The sequence below is a fragment of the Gekko japonicus genome, unplaced genomic scaffold (assembly GCF_001447785.1).
Source record: "Gekko japonicus isolate JY-2015 unplaced genomic scaffold, Gekko_japonicus_V1.1 scaffold896, whole genome shotgun sequence".
In the NCBI taxonomy this organism is placed as follows: domain Eukaryota; kingdom Metazoa; phylum Chordata; class Lepidosauria; order Squamata; family Gekkonidae; genus Gekko; species Gekko japonicus.
The window spans coordinates 433,179-452,607 of NW_015162504.1; the positions used below are offsets into that span (position 1 = coordinate 433,179).

Consider the following 19,429-nt stretch of genomic DNA (forward strand, 5'->3'; position numbering starts at 1 on the left):
ACACAAAAATATGAGCAGACATCCTGCGTGTAAACAAATTTTCAGATAAAAAAAATAGTGTGACCTTGGAACAGTCCCAAAAGCACCATCTGCAGGGCCCAGAGTTGACCGCATGCTATTGAGACTGGCTTCACGCTGGCAAGGGGGTTTGCCAACAGAAAAGCACTTAAGAGACAGAAGCTCTGTTGCTACCAATGGATTAGCTGGGAAAGGCGTGTTTCTCCAAGGACCCTGGAGAGAGATTACCAAGGACATATTTGCTCGAGAGTGTATGATTTATCTAGCACTGCACTGCTGTATAACTTCTTTCTCTGTGCACACAAGAATGGCTAATTATGCATTCAAAACACTGCCATTAACAACAGAAGACCTGTCAATTAATAGTGGGACTGTGTACAACAAGGCTAGAAGCAGCCTTATTGGGAGCTTTTCCTGTGTGTGTCAATTACAAAACAGGTCACTGGAAAGTTCTTAAGCCACCAAAGGTTCAGAGCCAGTTCGACTACTATTAATCAGGGAAGTGGCTGCCATTCTCATGTGGATGGGGATCCATACTGCTACTGTGTTGCATCCAGATCCCTTGGGTGGATCTTTCTGGATCTGGTTTAGTACCTCCACACCTCTTAGTGTCACTCTCCCATCTGTTGCTCACTGAACAGCTGCCAGAGGATTGGCTGTTGGGACTATTTAAGAAACCTCCCAAGAAATCCAGTTTTGCAACAGAAATCCCTACCCTTGCAGGTAGTGGAGCTGCTGATGTAGGGCTCCAGGATGTTCTAGTGTGTTTGCCTCTCTATGGCCATTTCCCTTCATGAATCTGGCCTTTATTTCTGCCTGACCTGCTTCCATGGCTGGCTGCCTGCTTAGAGGAGCCAGAATCAAGCTACAGGGAACAGCTTCTTGGAGTTCAAGTCTTGGCTTGGTTGCTTGGAGCTCTTGATGCAGAACGGTTAGCTGGGGAGCTCAGATTCCATGTCTGTGGGCTAGCTGGGGTTCATAAATGCTGGGAAAGTCTTGTCAAAATGCCTCTGGCGTGTGAACATCTGGATTAGTGTCTCATGCAGTCAGCAACGCAAACAAGCACTCCTGGACTCAAAAGACAGCAGCACTGACGCTACTATCACAACTTGACCTGCAGCTTCTCCTTGAGGCCCTCCAGATCTTCATTTATCTCCCCTGGTTCTTCACATTCTAGACCATCCTGTAAGGAATGTCTTCCTCACCCCTGCATACTTTATTGACTGATTAGCTAATTCAGTCCTCCCTTTCAGGTGTGTGTGGCCTGTGAGATCTAATGTGCATTCCTTCCACACAGTGACTGCTATGGGGGTGTTCAGCCCAGGAGAAGAGCATAGGTGGTTTGCCATTGCCTGCCTCTGCATAGCTACCCTGGTAATCCTTGGTGGAATTTAAAAAGCAACAATATGAATAAACGAGCAAATGAATGAGAAGACACTAAGACAAGAATCATGAGACATTCAGGACAAAGCAAAGAGAATCAAATCAGGAGATGAAAGACAACAACACAGGGAAGACAAACTGAAACCTAGAACCAAAAAAAAGGCTGAGGTGTCTGCTTAGCTGCTCTGGACTTAGGATGACGAAGTTAATTGAAATGAGTCATGGGAAGTAGGGAAATGTGGGTGGAATCCATTAGGGCCCGTCAATCAGAGGGGAAAATGGTGGTTGATGCAATTCCATGTAGGCTGTTGCTTAGGACTATGCGTGGCAGAAAAGGAAGGAATCCACAGAGGCACCCATTTGAGACTTGCCAAGGCTACTGCTCTTGATAACGACACTACTCAGGAGAACTGTTTTGTCACAACTAATGAAGTATACACGCCCAATGCAATCCTGTGGGCTTTTTAAAAATTGTTCTTTCAAGTACATTAGGTAAGACTGATGGGGTATAATGAACTCACCGCTTTGCTTTGAAAAATCCAATCAGCTTGCAGAGTGCTATCTACGTCCCTGATTGTACACGTAACTTTAAATTCTTCACCTTCTTTGAGAAGCTGGTTTGCTTTGGATAAGGTGATGGCTGGAAGGGATTTGTGAACTGGAAAACAATTTAGATGTGCATTATTTTTCATTACATGCAGGGCCTCCGAGGGGGGAGGGACAAAGAGGGAATCAACAGTTATTAACCTCCCAATAAAACATCAGGCCTCCTAGAGGTATTTTAAATCTTTGCAATGTATTAAGAGTTGTAGTTTGATGCCACGTACATTTCAGTAGTTAAAAGTACAAAAACACTCACCGCATAACATACACAGATAAGCCGCACAATATTAAACTGGGTGACAATGGAAGCACAACCAGGAAACTCATTCCATGACAATGATTGTAGGGTTATGACCCGTGGCATGGACATTCTATTATAGAAGCTGAGTGTACTGTTTGCAAAAATAATTACCTAATTATTTTACTCTTGTTAATGTGCAAACTCATGCAAGAGCATAGCAGTAATACTAGCTGCCTACGCCATGGGGAGTGGAGGGGAGGGATGGCAACAAAACTCCGATGCAACAGCAGCAGTTATGACTTTGCTAAATGTACTGATCCCGATCAGGGCTTTTTTTTGTAGAAAAAGCCCAGCAGGAACTCATTAGCATAATAGGTCACACCCAACAGCAGAAACTCATTAGCCTATTACGCCACCCCCCATGCCTTCCCTTGGCTTGCCCGGGCTCCCCGCAGCCACGGAGCACCCGGGCCTCCCCGATCCTTCCAGGGGGGCCCTGGCCCACCCGCCTTGGAGTCGCCGAGGGGGGGGGAGGGTCGCTCTCCAGGCCTTCCCTCTGTAGCCGTGCATGCAGAAGCCAGCCGGAACTCCGTTCCTGTGCGTTCCTGCCCAAAAATAGCCCTGATCCCGATGAAGGTGTGTGTTACCTGCTCTCACAATAAGGAAAATTTGTCCTGACATTCTCTCAACTCCATTTTGCAGCACCACACACTGGTAACAGCCATGAAACGACCTCTGCACGTTTTTTACTGTAATTCCTTTCTGAGGATCTGGAATTATCACCATATTCTCAGGCAGAGGTTTTCCACCACATTTCTTCAAAGTGAAGTTTGAAACATCTGGATCAGTCACTGCACAAGGAATAAGACCATCATCATCTTCGTTTGCGAAGACAGAGCTCTCAAAAAGGAACAGGTGCTGCGGGTCTGTAAGGAAAACAGAAACCATTTTCTTCAGTATTTTCATATTACTGTATCCATGTTCATGTTAGTGAAAAAAGGAACAAAAAGCAGGGAATAATCCTTTAACCTGTTTCACAGGACAGAATGACTTATTTAACTGCATCAAATCTGCTCCTCCCCCCTTTTTGCTCTTTTTCCCAATCTGCTCCCTAAAATTCCTAAAAAAATAAAAAAGATTTTATTCAACGTAGAGGGGAAAATGTCTAGGTAAATCAGTAAAAACTCTGAAGTAACAATATTTTCAAAAACTACAGTTCATATGTTTCCAGCAATTGAGAGTTTTAAACTTTTCTCAAAGTCCTAGAATCTTTGAGATGCAAGGCTTTTGTTTCGGTATTTCCTAAACACTCCAGTATACTTTCTTGAATTTAACGGACTCTTCAGGTTTCAGAAGGCAGGGATATACTACTAAGCGCCCAAATTCCTTCTCTGAGCACGCCAAGGATCACTCTCTTTAGAGCAATCTCCCTTTCAACTGGGCAGGGAATCTCTCCTTTACTTAGAGGATCTATCCCTGTTCCTGGCCCAAATGGGAGTCTTCACCAAACCACCCACTCCTCTTTGCCAACCTTCTCAGTCCTCAGTCAGTATGACACTGTTTTCAGTCAGAGCTAAACTCTCCTTAGAGCTAAACTCAAACTGAATTATCTTCAGCAGTCAAATCCCAAGTCTTTATGCTCAACTGACGCTAACCAATCAAATCCCTTTGAACAGCCTGTCACTGAAGGCTCTCTGGCTCTGTGAGGTATTAACTCTTCACAGTCATTCACATGTTTACACAGCATTTATGAACTTTTACAGAACAGTCCATCATACCCTCACTGACACTTTAACTGGGAACAGTTAGAGACAGTGAGGTTGGATCTGTCCTAAATTTTCCAATGGCAGAATGGGACTTTCCTGCCTTCTTCTCTCCACTTCAGCCCACTGATCTCCACAGAACACTGCTCCTGAGGGATAGCACAGGGGACCCTGAGGAACAACCCTGGAGGGAGGGGTTTGCAGAAAGAAGGGGAAATCAGCAGAAATTGCCAATTTAGTCTAGATCTCAGTTAATTTAACAGGGAATTGGGATTATGGAGCTATTTAAACCCTTTCTCAGATATTACAATACCCTGAAACTGTGTACTACCCATGATCCTCTGGAGATATGTGGTTGCCATGTTGTATAAACAGGGGCAATGAACATATTTACTATATGTGTATGGCCTCGGTATGCATGAAAATGAGGCCTGAAAATGCCACTGGTCAAGTTGCATGTACTGGCACTGTACTTACATGGTAAATACATGCACTGCCTCGTTCATACGATACAGCATCTGAACATATCGGGAAGATCTACATGCAGTTGGTAAGCTTCCAGTATGCAAGACAGAAGTATAGTCTGAAAAGGGCTTCACTCTGTAGGATTCTTTCCCAGCGGCGTTTCTGCTCTGCCTCTAGCACACCATTTCATATGGAGAAGCGGCCAACAAAGGTTCCTCAGAGAAAATCACATGTATGACATGGAGATAGATTCAGGTAGGAAGCTGTGTTGGTCTGGAGCAGCAGAATAAAGTCTGAGTCCAGTGGCACCTTTAATGTATTCATTTTTATTTATTTATTACTCTGATTATTACCGAGGCAGGCAAGACGAAAATAGTTTTATTAATGGTATAAGCTTTTGTGCACTGTGCTGCCCCCAGCCAGCGTTTGAGACTGTAGTTAAGCAGAACTGCCAGATATCTTAAGAGCAGTGGTTCCTGGGAATTGAAGTCTTTAGTTAGACACCCCACAGCATCCAGCACACAGGCGCGCGAGGGTTCGAGTTACAACTCTCTTCCTGTAGCCTTTGTTCTCTACAACCGGCAAGGAGTGGGGACAAGCATCCTTTTCACCATGAGCCAGAGAACTGAGTTAGATTCCACCAGTTGTGCAGCTTCAATGTAAGTAGAACACTTCTGAATGCATGTGAAACTGAATAAAATGATTTAATTCTACTTGACCCTGGCTCGTGCGCTGAATCACGTTCAGAAGGCGTTTGTTGACAAAGCGTCAGACGGGATATGCACCTTGAATAAAATTTTGTTGGTCTTAAGCATGACATGAAGGCATCACAGGCCCCCCTGCTGTTGTTGGTTCCCAGTATCTGGTATCCACGTTATGTCACCTTAAAATATGAAGCATTGCACAGTATATAGCTTGTACAGTGTCTAGTCATCTGAGACGATTACGCATCTTTATTATTGTTTTTGCTGCTATATTTATTGTTAGGGGCCTAACATTCAGATCTATAATCTGTTAGTGAATACTCCTTTTTAGGGGTTGGATTTCTGGTCCTTGCAACACTACCGTTCCATGAGCTGTTTATGAAAATATGGACTTGCCTCAATTCAACAGAGCTAATGCGACATGCACCCACTGGTGTTGATTTTTACAACACTACTGAGATGTCTTTTCATTTACAAATTTAGGCAATTAAGAGCGCAGCACAAAACAATTCATCAATTTTTAATCATCATTATAATCCCTTGTCTGATTGAAAACTAGGAGGAAAAGAAGATGTTTTCCTGTGACTTCCACCAAAATATTATGCATTCAATTTCAAGCGTACCATGGACATTTGTACCTTGAAAAAAGAGTGGAAGAAATCTGTGAGTGGACCAGCAAATGGCTCATCAGTTGGATAGACTCTGTGCCTCAATGAGCCTTCCTTCAAGCCATCCTGTAATCTTCTCCTCTACACTTTAATCTGTTTTATGTGTTGGCTTTGCCTGTCTGTGAGCTGCCCTGAGCCCGCGTTGCGGGGAGGGCAGGCTATAAATTAGGGCTGCCAAATCCCCCCGGGGGGCAGAAATCCCCCCACCCCAGAGGCCCGTTCCCCAACGCCAGGGAATCGGGCCCCGGGGGGAACCCCGCCCCAGCGTGCACGTCACAGGGAAGTGACATTATGACGCCGGGCACGCTGGGGGCGGGGCCACAGCCATACAAGGGAAAACTCTATGGGTAGAGTACTGAACTAGGACCTTGGAGACTCAGGTTGAAGCTCTACCCTGCCATGGAAGTCTGATGGGTGATCTTGAGCCAGTCACACACTCTCAGTCTTACCTACCTCCCAAAGCTGCTGTTGTGAGTATAAAATGGGAGGAGAGGTGTATTGCAAGCTGCTCTGGGGCCCATTGGGCAGAAAAGTGGGAGGTAAACATCTAAATAAATATAACATTTCCCTCTTGCAATCTTCTGCTGGGTTTTCTGATCTATCTGGCATCCCTTGATGCCACTCCCTGGTCAGCTGTCATGTTACAGGGCGGTTCCAGAGGGAAGCTGTGTTGGTCTACAATGGAACAGTTAAGATTCAAGTCCCACAGCATCTGAGAGACCAACAAGAGTTTCAGGGTATGAACTTTCGAGAATGAACTCTCACTTCATCAGACAATAATACGAATGGAGATCTCAGTCTTTTTATCTCAGATAGAAGGTGGAAGGGCTGCTGTGATGTCATTCTGACCACACAGTAATTGGACCTAACAACACCAGCCATACTATCTCAGGTTCATTCACATGTTCATCTTCCAACATTATACATGCCATCAGATGTTAGCAATGTTCTTCTATTCTCCACCTCTACTCTATGCAAAAGAATAAATGGATATAAATCCAATATTAAAAAAATCACAGCACTCAAAAAGCAGTGGGACAACTTTTTAATCTTCTGGGACTTTCCATTGCTGACCTAGAAGGGGAGTCATCAATAAAAAATTTGAAGAGGAAATTACAATTTGAGATTGCTGAAGTTGTGTTAATTCACAAGTTCAGAACAATGGGCAACACCCCCCCTTCCCGGTGTAACAGGCCGGATTAACCCCCCGGCCAGAGTAACCCCGGGGTTACTCTGGCCTAGCCTAGAATAACCCCGGAGGGGTTATTGAGGGGTTATTCTGGCCTAGGCTAGAGTAACCCCGGGTTAATCTGGCCGGCTGTAACAGGCCAGATTCACCTCCCCCCGGCCAGAGTAACCCCTGCCGGGCCAGGCCAGAGAAACCCCGGGGGTTAGTCCAGACGGGGGGTTACTCTGGGCTAGCCCATACTAACCCCCGCCTGGCCAGAGTGGTAAATTAAATGTCAGCTGAATCCAATCTCTTCTTCTTTTTAACTTCTTTTTTTAACTTCTTTTTAACTGCACAACACAACAACCTGATGGGTGATCCAGCTTAGTTGAGTGGTAACTTAGATGTCAGTGTAACCAGCACAGTGTCAGCTTCTGAGGGTTTCAGGTCCATGAGAAACTTGTCAGGTAATCTGAGATTCCTCTTGGAAGTGAAGAACAGGGTATGAATCCAATCTCATTAGTCAACAGACCCAAATATCAATAGTACTACGACTGACATTTCTTTGGAGAGCCAAATTTTTAAAACTTAAACTATATAGGTAGGTAGGAGCTGCGGTGGCTCAAGTGGTTAAGACACTGAACTGCAGGCTGTGGAAGTTCAGCAGTCGAGACCCGAGTGTGCCGCATGATGGAGTGAGCTCCCATCTCTAGTTCCAGCTCCTGCCAACCTAGCAGTTCGAAAGCAAGAAATTGCAAGTAGATAAATAGGTACCACTTCGGTGGGAAGGTAACAGCGTTCCCTGCGCCTTGGTGTTTAGTCATGCCTTGGGGGTGCATTTGGCTAGATCCAAGCCAAAAAAAATACCCAAAATATACCTTATCGGTATTATTCAGCTATTGGGGGGTGCATTTGGCTAGATCCAATATACCTTATCGGTATTATTCAGCTATTCTTTCAGACAGATATAAATCTAGGTATTTTTTCAGCTATCTGAAATTGCCGAGCCTGCAAAATCCCAAAAATATTCGAGATTTTTTGAGACCACCGGATACCTGAAATTAAAGGGTGTTTAAAGGGATTGCAGTCCTTTTAAATGTCTTCCAAGTGAAACTGCCACTTAGCAAAGGTGTTTAAAAGGGACTGTGAGCCCTTTAAATGTCTTCGGAGTTCACTCACAGCTTGGAGAAGGCATTTAAAGGGACCAAGATGCCTTTAAACACGTTTTCCTCCTCTACTGAAACCAATCGAAGATGGGGGCATCTTATTTGGGGACCCACAGAATTGGACCCCCTGGTCCAATATTTTGAAACTGGGGGGGGGGCTGAGGAGAGGCACCAGCAGCTATATAGCAAATTTGGTGCCTCAGCCTCAAAAGACAGCCCCCCTAGAATCCCAGATACCCTCAGATTAATTCCCCATTATGACCTACAGAGACCATTGACTATAATGGTCCCCACAAGGTATAATGGAGCTGAAAAAATTCAGGATTTCTGAAGTATCCTGCTCTGAATATCATACCAGTACTGGGATTCAGGAATAGCAGAAAATACTGATCTGGGGGGTACAATATATCCCACGCATAGAAATACTGATTTTTTTTTGCATACCCCTAGTGCCAAGTATTGTGTTTATGACATGGATTTACAAATGACACTATCAGTAGGGAACAATCATGTTTTTCGCCAGAAAGAGATTACAGTTGTTATTCAATGAATACAGAACCTGACACTAAAGGAAATAATAGAAGTATATATTTCCTCTCCTGGAAACCAGTGAGGCATTTTAGTTTAGACAAAGTACTAAAAAATGTTTATTGTTGTTGTTGTTGTTGTTGTTATATTATTATTAGTAATAATAATAATACATAAATTACATTACTTTGCTTACACTTCCCAGTCCATCCTACCGAGTGTAACAGAGGAAAGACAACATCACAGAGTTTTCACTTTAGTTTAACTTTCTTTTGTTTGCTGAAATCTAAGTATGAAATGTAGTCTTCAGAATTATTTGCATATTAACTCATTGCAAGTAATAACTTCTCCCCATCTTTTTTTTCAAAGAGGATTCTTTCGGAAGGTGTTATATGATCAGGTTTAATCCTCTTTAACAAAACAGAACTTTAATATAAGTTTATAATTGGTAACGCGGGCTTATTGGAGCTGTTTCAATCCTTAAAATTTCATCTTCAGAATTCTATTAACACACTACACCTTAATCCACATCCATGAGTGCATTCTGATAAGCACATACTTTCTAGGCAAGCACTATTCTCCAATGGCAAAAAGTAAATCCACAGCACATACACACATGGCAAAGAATAGCGAACAAGCTGAGAACAGCGAGCCCTGCCACCTGGGTGCTGGTAGGTAGTCCCGACCCCTGTAAAAACATGTGGCCTTAGTTAGGGATAATTCGGAACTGTGTAAACCGCTCAGAGACCCTTCGGGGTTGGAGCGGTATAGAAATCTAATAAATAAATAAATATAAATAAAGCTGTCCCCTCCACAAATGACAAAATCATGTAGGAGGCTCTTTGTTTTGGCATTATGAAACCTGTAATGAAAAGGAATCTCTGGATCAGGGTGTTTCTCTAGAATTATTTATTTATATTTATTACATTTATACCCCACCCTCCCGGCCATGGCCGGCTCAGGGCGGCTTACAACAGCGTAAAAACAACAATAAATAGTATAATAATCCTAAAACCATAACAATCACAACATTAAATGGTGCTAACAATGATAATCCAATTACCGTTAAACGGAGAACAATTTAACACTACACCTGAGATGGCGCCCAGACTTCCCTGCCATCCTAGTTGTTGATCCAAATCTAATGTTGTACGGGTGGCTCAGGCTGCTATAAGAATTTCAGGGGACAGGGCATTCTCCCCTGGGGCGGCTCCTAATTGAACGCCTGGCGGAACAGCTCCGTCTTGCAGGCCCTGCGGAACTGCATAAGGTCCCGCAGGGCCCTGATCTCCTCCAGGAGCTCGTTCCACCACAGCGGAGTCACCACAGAAAAAGCTACAATCCTGGTTGTAGCTCAGCAATCTCAGTAAGGCAAAGCAGACTGGGGAAAGGGCAGATTCCTGTGTTAAAGGTTGTGCCATGACTGACCCTTCCCCATGCACAGTTGTGTCCCAAACCACCTCAGCTGTGCACAGATGATGGGAATCATGTAAAGAGGCAGATGCTGCAACAAGTTCACGCCCACTGCATGAAAGGAGGTGCGCAGAACATCCCACATGATCTTCCCTGGGTGAGTTCAGCCACAGCTAAGTCGTATCAGCCACCAGGTGTCATCAATGCACTTGTGACTAAAACAGATAATCTATGAGATTTACAGTTTCACACAAATACAACTCCACTTGACCCTTCATGATCTTCTAGTACCAGACTACAGCTCAAGACCACTGCAGAACAACAAACACAAAGCTTCATGAACGAAAGCAAGTCTCAGAGATCAGTGGAGAGAGCACTACTAGGTGGCTATACTACACATGGCTATACAGAACAGAACACTGGACTTACCGTGACAGTTCCTTCTTCTCAAGGGCGAGGAGGACACTCTGATACACTTGGGTTCCTTTCCCCACAATCCCTGGAGGCAGAAAATTTATTGCGCTTTCCATCTCCAGGGGGGAGAAGGAGCCCACCCTCAGTCTGGAGACTTCTGCAGCTGATAATAGTTTACAACGTGTGCCAAACAAATAAACAAGGCTTACAGAACCCTATGAAACAAACCACACAGGTAAAGATAAACTGTTAGAACAGTGAAAGAACAATGAACATGGAGACTGGCAGTCAGTCACCCTTTAGGAAGCGTAAGACCCTCCAACTAGGGTGCGTGCAGAGTGTCTTCCTTGCCCTCAAGAAGGAACCTTCATGGTAAGTCCAATGTTCCATTCTCTCTCAAGGAGAGAGGACACTCTGATACTCTTGGGATGTTACAAAGCTCATCTGATCCAGGGAGGGAAAAGTGACTGCCAAGCATGGAGATAACAGTAGGACTAGACCACTTGCTTTAGGACTCTCTTCCCAAATGCTGTATCAGCCACGGCAATAGAGTCCATCTTCTAGTGCCTGATAAATGTTGACACCGAGGCTCAGGTAGTGGCCTTGGGGGTACTGCTGGACTCTAGTTTCATTCTCCCATCTTTTTGTTAACTCTTGCATTTATGTGCTAATTTGCTGCTATCCATTGATCTTACTGGCCACCTAATCCAATTTCAGTTCTGCTCATGCATCTTGGCTCTGAGTGGCCCCTCTTAACGGCTGCCCCCCATCTTCTTTCTTCCTGTAAGTAATCCTTGAGGAGATTTTGGAATAAAACGTCGAAGAAATGTACTTTGCACATGAAAGCTTACTCTTTGAATAAAACGTTGTTGGTCTTAAAGGTGCCACTGGACTCAAACTTGTTTCTGATTGGAGACTAATTGTTCTAGCCAGTCCTGGCTTCCCCCTGGTGGGGACCTATTCTCTCCCTTCAACTCACCAACGGCCACAAAAGGCTGTGTTGAGCAGGCCTGATGGGTCGATACAGGCCATCCCAGCTAATCAGTAAAGGGCACAGCTTTGGCGCCAAAAATCGAGCCTGCTTCTTCATGAGCCAAGCCAGGCAATTTGCGGCCTATGGCTCTCTCCAGGAGCTCTGCTGTGGCAGGACAGCTGGGCAAGTGGGTTTTGCAGGGATTTCCTACTCCGCTGCCTGGGGATCACCTCCCCCAACTCTCCTTCAAAGGAGGTCCCATGGTCAGAGACCTCTGCTGAAGACATCACTAAGACTGAAGCAGGGGGCAAAAGGCAAACAGCCTTGGGGAAGACAAGGCCAGAAGAACAAAGTTTGTTTCTTAAACAAAGGGAAAGGCACATATGGGGAAAGAGAAAACAAAGTGCAACCAAAGGAGCTCCTTGAAGGAAAATCTCAGGAGCTCTCTAAATCCACTACTCTCTCAGGCGGAGGCAGGAAAAAGACCGAGGGTGGGCTTCTCCTCCCCCGCCCCCCAGAGATGGAAAGTGCAACCAATTTCCTGCCTCCAGGGACTGTGGGAAGAGGAACCCAAGCATAGCAGAGTGTCCTCCGCCCCTCAAGAGAGAATGGAATAGGTACTTAAAAGACAACCACCAAGTGGATGGAGTTTTATGGAAGGGGATCAGTTCAGCTCCTTAACAGTTCAACACAGGATACATGGCTGATGATCATAACACATGGCAGAAAAGGCAACCTCTGGACAGCCATACAAATGAGCAGAAATGGGATGCCAGAAATCACAGCAGTCAAGCCAAAATAGACCAATATTCTTTGCTAGGCTTAAGTCTGGCTCACATGTGTATGTTCATTACTTGATGAGACATAGATGTGAATGAAGCACCACAAAGGACCCCCAACAGACCTTCCATACCACACAGTGCCAAAGCAAAACTTTCATGCAGGGACTATTCTGCCAATCATTTACCGTTGAGAAGTCATGAGATTTCAAGTGCACTTTGCCATGTGTGAACCTACCCAAAAGAGTTACCAGCAAAAGAATATGGAAGTTCTGGCAAATATATACAATTCACTCCTATTAGTGCTTCCAAAATCCCTTCAGAATGACTAACGGGCCACAGAACAGCCATCTTTGTTGCCAGAGGACCCATTAAAAACCCATCCTGGATTCACTTTATTCCATGAACCTCTCAAGGGAGGTTCTGTCCTCACATGGGCATCTTTCCCATGTACTCAGGGAGCCCAGCAATAGGAACACTCATGTCTCAGAGGGATTTCTTTAGAGCCATGCTGCCTGACACCGGTCCCATGGGTAATGCTTCAAAAGAGAGGTACAAGGAGCCCAACTCTATCTGGAAGCCTTATCCTCTGACTTCAGAGTTCTGCTTCCAACCTCAGATGTGCAGTGGCAGGCTAGGGTTACCCAGGCTCAATAACGAAAGCATGTGCTCAGGGGCACTTCTGACTTTGTTGTTCATTCTTAAATGCTGGGACTCAGCCCTATCATTCAAAAAAGGTTCCACGCTTCGTTTAAGCCCCTGGCTCAAACTAAGCCCTCCCTATGAGGATGTCAGAGCCATCAGGGCTCACCGAGGAGTTATCAGCTGAATCCACGGACTGTTTCACACATGCATGTTGTGAACACTGTTTATTTATGATAGCTATAGTCCACCCAAGACTGAAAGTGGATTACACAGTGCAAGTCAAATACAATCAACATTATGGGAAATCCAATAAACAAAGCAATGTGGTTTGGATTTCAGAAATCTGAAAACAAGCAGGAACCTGAACATGGAGCTAAGACAAAAGCTGAAGTATTAACATGACACATTAAACAATGAAGAAATTACATAGTAGGATCATACTGACAACAACAGACAGTAAGTACTATACACAGTAGTATAGTCCAAAGTCCCTATACCTTTACCAAAACAACTTTCAGAAACTTTTTGTTCTAGCACAGCCCTAATTACGTGTATATTTTATTTATTTATTTATTAAGATTTATACCCCGCCCTCCCCGCAGAGCGGGCTCAGGGCAGCTTGCAAGGGGAAAACCCATAGAAAACAGATAAAAGCAATAAAACATTAATGACAATTAATAAAAATTAAACTCAATTTAACAAGATGGTCTCCGGATGGTTCTCCAGGGTGATGTTATCCTATAGCTCAACCAGGTAAATCCAGTGGCCACGCAGAAATTGTGGCAGATCTTCCTGGGCCATCCTTAACCCCGATGTTGTCCACCTCATTGGTGGCGATGGTAGTGGTGGCCCCTATGTGAAAGCCTGGCGGAAGAGCTCCGTCTTACAGGCCCTGTGGAACTGCATAAGGTCCCGCAGGGCCCTGATCTCCTCCGGGAGCTCGTTCCACCAGGTAGGGGCCACCACGGAAAAGGATCTGGTCCTAGTTGTGGCGAGCCTTGCCTCCCGGGGGCCTGGAACCACCAAGCGATGTTGTGCCCCGGACCAAAGTGCTCTTGGGGGTATATATGGGGAAAGGCAGTCCCTCAGGTAAGTCGGAAGCCCTCTTGAATAATTTTGTTTTGCACAGTCTGCAGAAAGCCAGTAGACTGAGAGCCTTCCTGACCTTATCAGCCAGGCCAGGCCATAAGGTGAGGGCTACAACAGAGACAGCACATGTACGGGCAGCAGTTGATTTTGCCCATTTGCAGGGTGACCCTGCAGGAGACCCTGGTCCAATGAATGAAACTCTTGTGGCAGAGCACAGGAGAAGAGGTGGTCCCAAAGATATAAGAGGCCAAGGCCATGAAGGGCTTTGTATGTGATTGTCAGTACCTTGAACTGAGCCCGGTAACTCATGGGCAGCCCACAGAATGACTACAGGATGGGAGTGATATGCTTGTCCAACTTCCACCTAGCTTCTGTTAATAACCAAGCTGCAGCATTCTGCACCACCTGGAGTCTCTAAGTTGATTTTGAGGGGAGACCCACCACAATAGTCTAGTCTCAATATTAGCACAGCAGGGGTCCAAGAAGCCAGATCGGGTGTGTCATGGCAGGGGGCCATCGTCATGACTAGAGTGAGTTGGAAGAAAGCATTTTTTGCTGCTGCATTGACTTGTTTTTCCAACAATGCCGGATCCGGTATAATCCCTAATCTTAACTGAGTCAGCAAGGTTAGCCAAACATATTTACAAGACGAACAATAATTTATGTTGGAAGGGATGTGGTAGGACTGCAGGATATCTCCATTGTTGGTGGTCATGCCCTAGAGTCAGGCGCTTTTGGGTATTTATTAGTGCTGCCATCCAAGATATAACAGGTCTCAATCTACCGGAAACACCTGAAGCATTATTACTTCATAAAACACTTGAATCTATTTTACAATCTTCAAACAAACAAATAGTCCTGACTCTACTTGCCTTAGCAAAGATGGAAATCGCGGCTAAGTGGAAGGATAGTAGGGATCCCTCTATCTCGTACCTTGAACTGAGCCCGGTAACTCATGGGCAGCCCACAGAATGACTACAGGATGGGAGTGATATGCTTGTCCAACTTCCACCTAGCTTCTGTTAATAACCAAGCTGCAGCATTCTGCACCACCTGGAGTCTCTAAGTTGATTTTGAGGGGAGACCCACCACAATAGTCTAGTCTCAATATTAGCACAGCAGGGGTCCAAGAAGCCAGATCGGGTGTGTCATGGCAGGGGGCCATCGTCATGACTAGAGTGAGTTGGAAGAAAGCATTTTTTGCTGCTGCATTGACTTGTTTTTCCAACAATGCCGGATCCAGTATAATCCCTAACCTTAACTGAGTCAGCAAGGTTAGCCAAACCGCATCTAAAGTGAGATGCATAGTGTCCAAGGTTTCTACCTTTCCAACCAGCTTCACTTCTGTCTTGTCCGGGTTCAGTTTAAGTTTGAGCCATTTAACCACAGCCGTCAGCCTCTACCACATCACATCACCAGAGGATTTGGATAGAAAGATACAGAGTTGGGTGTCATCAGTATTGATGACATCCAAGGCTTTTCATACAGGTTGAATAATGTGAGGGATAAGACTGTACCATGTGGAACTCCACAAGAACTCCCACACTGAAGATAGTTGGTCTCCAACCCTTTGAGAGTCAGGTCCATGAGGAACAATTTAAACCAGTCCAAGGTACATCCCCTGATACCTTTCTTCTGCTGCTTTCAAATGCCTCAACACGATAGCACAATCTACTGTATCAAAGGCTGCATGAAGAATGGACTTTGTCTACATTCAGAGAGAGGTCATCAACTAACAGTGCAATCCTAAAAACACTTTTCTGGGAGTAAACCCCACCGAATATACCTTAGGAATGCTCACTAAGGCTGCTTCCCATAGCCTAGCCTGAATATAAACTGGAAATGGTCCAGATCACATGAGTTATCCGAGCGGACCTGAACCTGGTCCACTACCGCTCTCTCAATCATTTTCCCCAAGAACATCAGATTAGAGAATGGGTGATAATTGGCTACATGATTTTGTGCAGAGATGGGTTGTTTTTAAGTAGAGGATGGATACTCACCTCTCGGGGGGGGGGGGTTCATGATTTATGATAGGCATCAAGGGATCATTAACACGGTTCTTACATGATTTCAGAAGCCTGGAAGGGCAACAAACCAGCACACAGGTGGAAGTCTTCACAGATTGCACAATCCTGTCTATGTCCAGCATGGTAACAGGGTCAAAGTGTTACCATAAGCAAACCAGGTGAAGCATTTCTTCTGCCTGGCCTATGTTACAGATGGCATCATGGTCAGGCTGTTTTTGTATTAGTTTACCAGCAAAAACAAAAGTTTAGTGAAGGTATCACAGCTGATCCTGAGACAATGGCTCAGAATTAGGGGTCAACAGGTGTTGAGATACCTTAAACGACTGGGATGGCGATGAGCTAGCTGATGCAACGGATGCAGGGAAAAAACTTTCCTTTGCCACTATCACCACCTGGTAGGTCTTCTAGTGTGCTCTATAGCTCACTATGTCTGACTCAGTATGAATTTTCCACCAGCGCCTTTCCACATGTTTTCCAGCCCTCTTTAGGTCACTGAGCTCCATGGCAAATCACAGGGCTGGCTTCTGCCGCATGGGAGGAAGAGGTCAACAAGGAATAGTCTTGTTGACAGGTTCAAGAAGCTTCACGTTTCAAGCTCCCTCAACAAATTATATGTTGGGAATTCTAAAATCCCCCACAGCATTTTGGAATCCAGAAGGATCCATGATACTCTGTGGGAGGACCATTTGAACCAGGCACCCCTTTTTGCACGGTGTCAGCACCATATTCACCCTGGCCTTCAATAGACACTGGTCAGACCACAGTTCAGGCCAGTTTAATATAGTAGTTAAGAGCGGCAGACTCTAATCTGGAGAACTAGGTTTGACTCCTCCCTCCTCCACATGCAGCCAGCTGGGTGACCTTGGGCCAGCTACAATTCTCACAGAGCTGTTCTCTCAAGAGCAGTTCTCTCAGATCTCTCTCAGCCCCACATACCTCACAGGGTGTCTGTTGCGAGGAGACAACAGGGAAGGAGATTGTAAGCCTCTCCGAGACTCCGAGTGAAGGGTAGGGCATAAAACCAACCCTTCTTCAAATTTCCAGCTACTTGTGCAAGGTTGGTGGAGAACCACCTAACCAGGTGGAAAGACACACTATGTCATTTTCTTCCAATCGCATCTCAGTTACGCAAGCCAAGTCAATTTTCTCCTTCTGTAGCATCTCAGAGAGGTGGGCAGTTTTGTGTACATTACATACAGTAATGTACAGGTTATACATTATGGGTGGAATCCAACCAGCTTTTTCACTTATCTCACCTAACACCACTCCTAAAACACAGGAGACCTTAACCACAGGATGAAGGAGTTATCAGCCTGGGCTGAAGGAACTGTTAATGTTTTTGCCTGTACACGTTTCTGGTTATATGAACCCTTTTCTATCACTAGATTGATGCCACTCTGTCATCATCTGAACCTATCTACTCTTTGGAATTTTCCTTTATGATTCTTAAAGGCATGGGCAGGTCAAAATTAACCCTTTTCTAGCCTCTCTCTCATCTAGGGGACCAGTCTCGATAATTTTCCAACAGGTTATTATGTTTCTTTCAGAATTGGACTTCCAAGAACTGATCAAAAGTGAAGACGTGCCCAATGATGACCCACTGCAGATGGTAGATTCTGGACAGCTTTAAAAGCTGCCCAAGATTTGCTGCTCCACTAACCATCCTCGGGTTCCCTGATAGGCCCAGCAATGGCCTGGGAAGGTCCCAGCCTCCCACGTTCAATGCTGGTCCACCCACTCTTCCTCACCCTTGCCGCCCTCCCTGCAGTGCCACAAACAGGACACGTGGTGAGTCTGTGCCCCCAGCTTGCTTGAAAATGGTGCCACCTTCAATCAAACGTCCGCTGATCTAGAATAATTGCTCAAGAAAGTATGTATGTACATCATCCCCTTTTGGATACAGGAATATTCCACCACATTGATCGTGACATTAAATGGTACACTCCTCAGCATTTATGCAGGAAATATCTATCTCCTGTGATGTCCACCAACATGATGAGCTACAGCTGACATCTGAAGATACACTCTTTACGCTGACATAATATGTTGCTCAATGTTCAAAAAGTTTTACATAATTAGGAAGTACAAGCCACACTTCATTTAAGGGAATGTCCTCACAGAGTAAGAAGGGGAGAAAACAAAAGTTTACCTTTAACAAAAACATAAATGGAGCTGTTCAAGCTCTCTTTGTTTTTGCATATGTATGTTCCTGTGTCTCTGGCTCTTGCATTAGGTATGAATAGCTCCTTTTTTCCTGAACTCTTTGGCATTCCCGATGGGTCCGCGTTCTGAAAATCCCATGTCACCGGGCCATCATCATTACACAACAACTTTAATTCTTCCCCACTATTCACAACCAAAGTTGGTGTTGCGGGAATAATAGAAGGTTTTGTGCCACCTGCCAAAAATAAAATTTGGTGGTTAGTGTGCGTTCATTACCTTTGATTTAGTTTTAAAATGTATTTCTTTAGAGTATTTATGAACCCACCCTTCTTCCAACTTAGGGACCAAGGTGGGTCCTTTTACAATTTTCCCAATTCCCTGCTAACTAAATTTTCTTGGCGTGGGCCGCCTGTGATGAGGCACCAGTGGACTCGGAAGCAGCTGAGGATGAGGTGGGGGCGGCAGCTGCTGCTACAGCAGGAGGCTGCCCCTCCATCGCCCGCCCTGTCATTGTCCAGCTTGGCCAAAGCGGCTCTGCTGCCGCTCCGCTCCGCACCGGGCCCCACCACCAGCATCGCCACCGCACCCAACACAAAGCCTCCCCAATGCAGAGGCACTGCCACGCCAACTGCTTCCTGCTGCCCAACCCTGGTGTTGGGAGCCACGACGCGGGTGGCGGGGCACTGCTCTACCCGCTGCTGGGCCCAGAGAATAAGGACGCTGCTGCCCCTTCTTCTGGTGAGGGAGGAGAGGGGAGGTGGCAGGCCAACTAACGCCTAACCCCGCATAACACAAAACCCGGCCCTGTGTCCAACAGTGCTCTGGCCATGTTGCTTGTCTGCAGCTGCCGGAGGCGAGGATTCAGCCAACTGCTGCAGGCCGCCACACTCTCCCAGGGCCTCCTCCTAGGGCTCATTGTATTTCTTTCCACAATGAGCCTTATTACTAGTAAAACATAAAACCAAATGAAAAACAGGGCATGAAGGAGGGATCACTGAATGCCAGGCAAAACCATCTTCACCTTCTAGTTGAAGATGGCAACAGAAAGGAGCAGATGAGTCTCCCTGGGGAGAAAGTCCCAGAGTTTTGATACTACAGCCAAGAAGGTACTCTCCTAGGTTGCCACCTTATCTCAGAAGGTGGGAGCACCCAGAGCAGGGCTTTGGAAGATGACCTCAGTGGTCAAGTAGGTTCATAAGAAAGAGCCAGTTTGGTG

At 45.4% G+C, this 19,429-nt stretch overlaps 1 protein-coding gene across 1 annotated transcript in view; it reads right to left on the reverse strand.

The window, feature by feature from the left end:
* Nucleotides 1-18,788, reverse strand: part of KIT (KIT proto-oncogene receptor tyrosine kinase) — a 63,925-nt gene extending 45,137 nt beyond the window's left edge. Inside the window, exons 1-4 of the mRNA XM_015406117.1 lie at nucleotides 18,689-18,788; nucleotides 18,200-18,448; nucleotides 2,893-3,171; nucleotides 1,923-2,059 (exon numbers count right to left, since the gene is read on the reverse strand). Coding sequence (XP_015261603.1) covers nucleotides 1,923-2,059; nucleotides 2,893-3,171; nucleotides 18,200-18,448; nucleotides 18,689-18,788 — 765 coding nt within the window. The remainder of the gene's footprint in view (nucleotides 1-1,922; nucleotides 2,060-2,892; nucleotides 3,172-18,199; nucleotides 18,449-18,688) is intronic.
* Nucleotides 18,789-19,429: the final 641 nt, after the last annotated feature.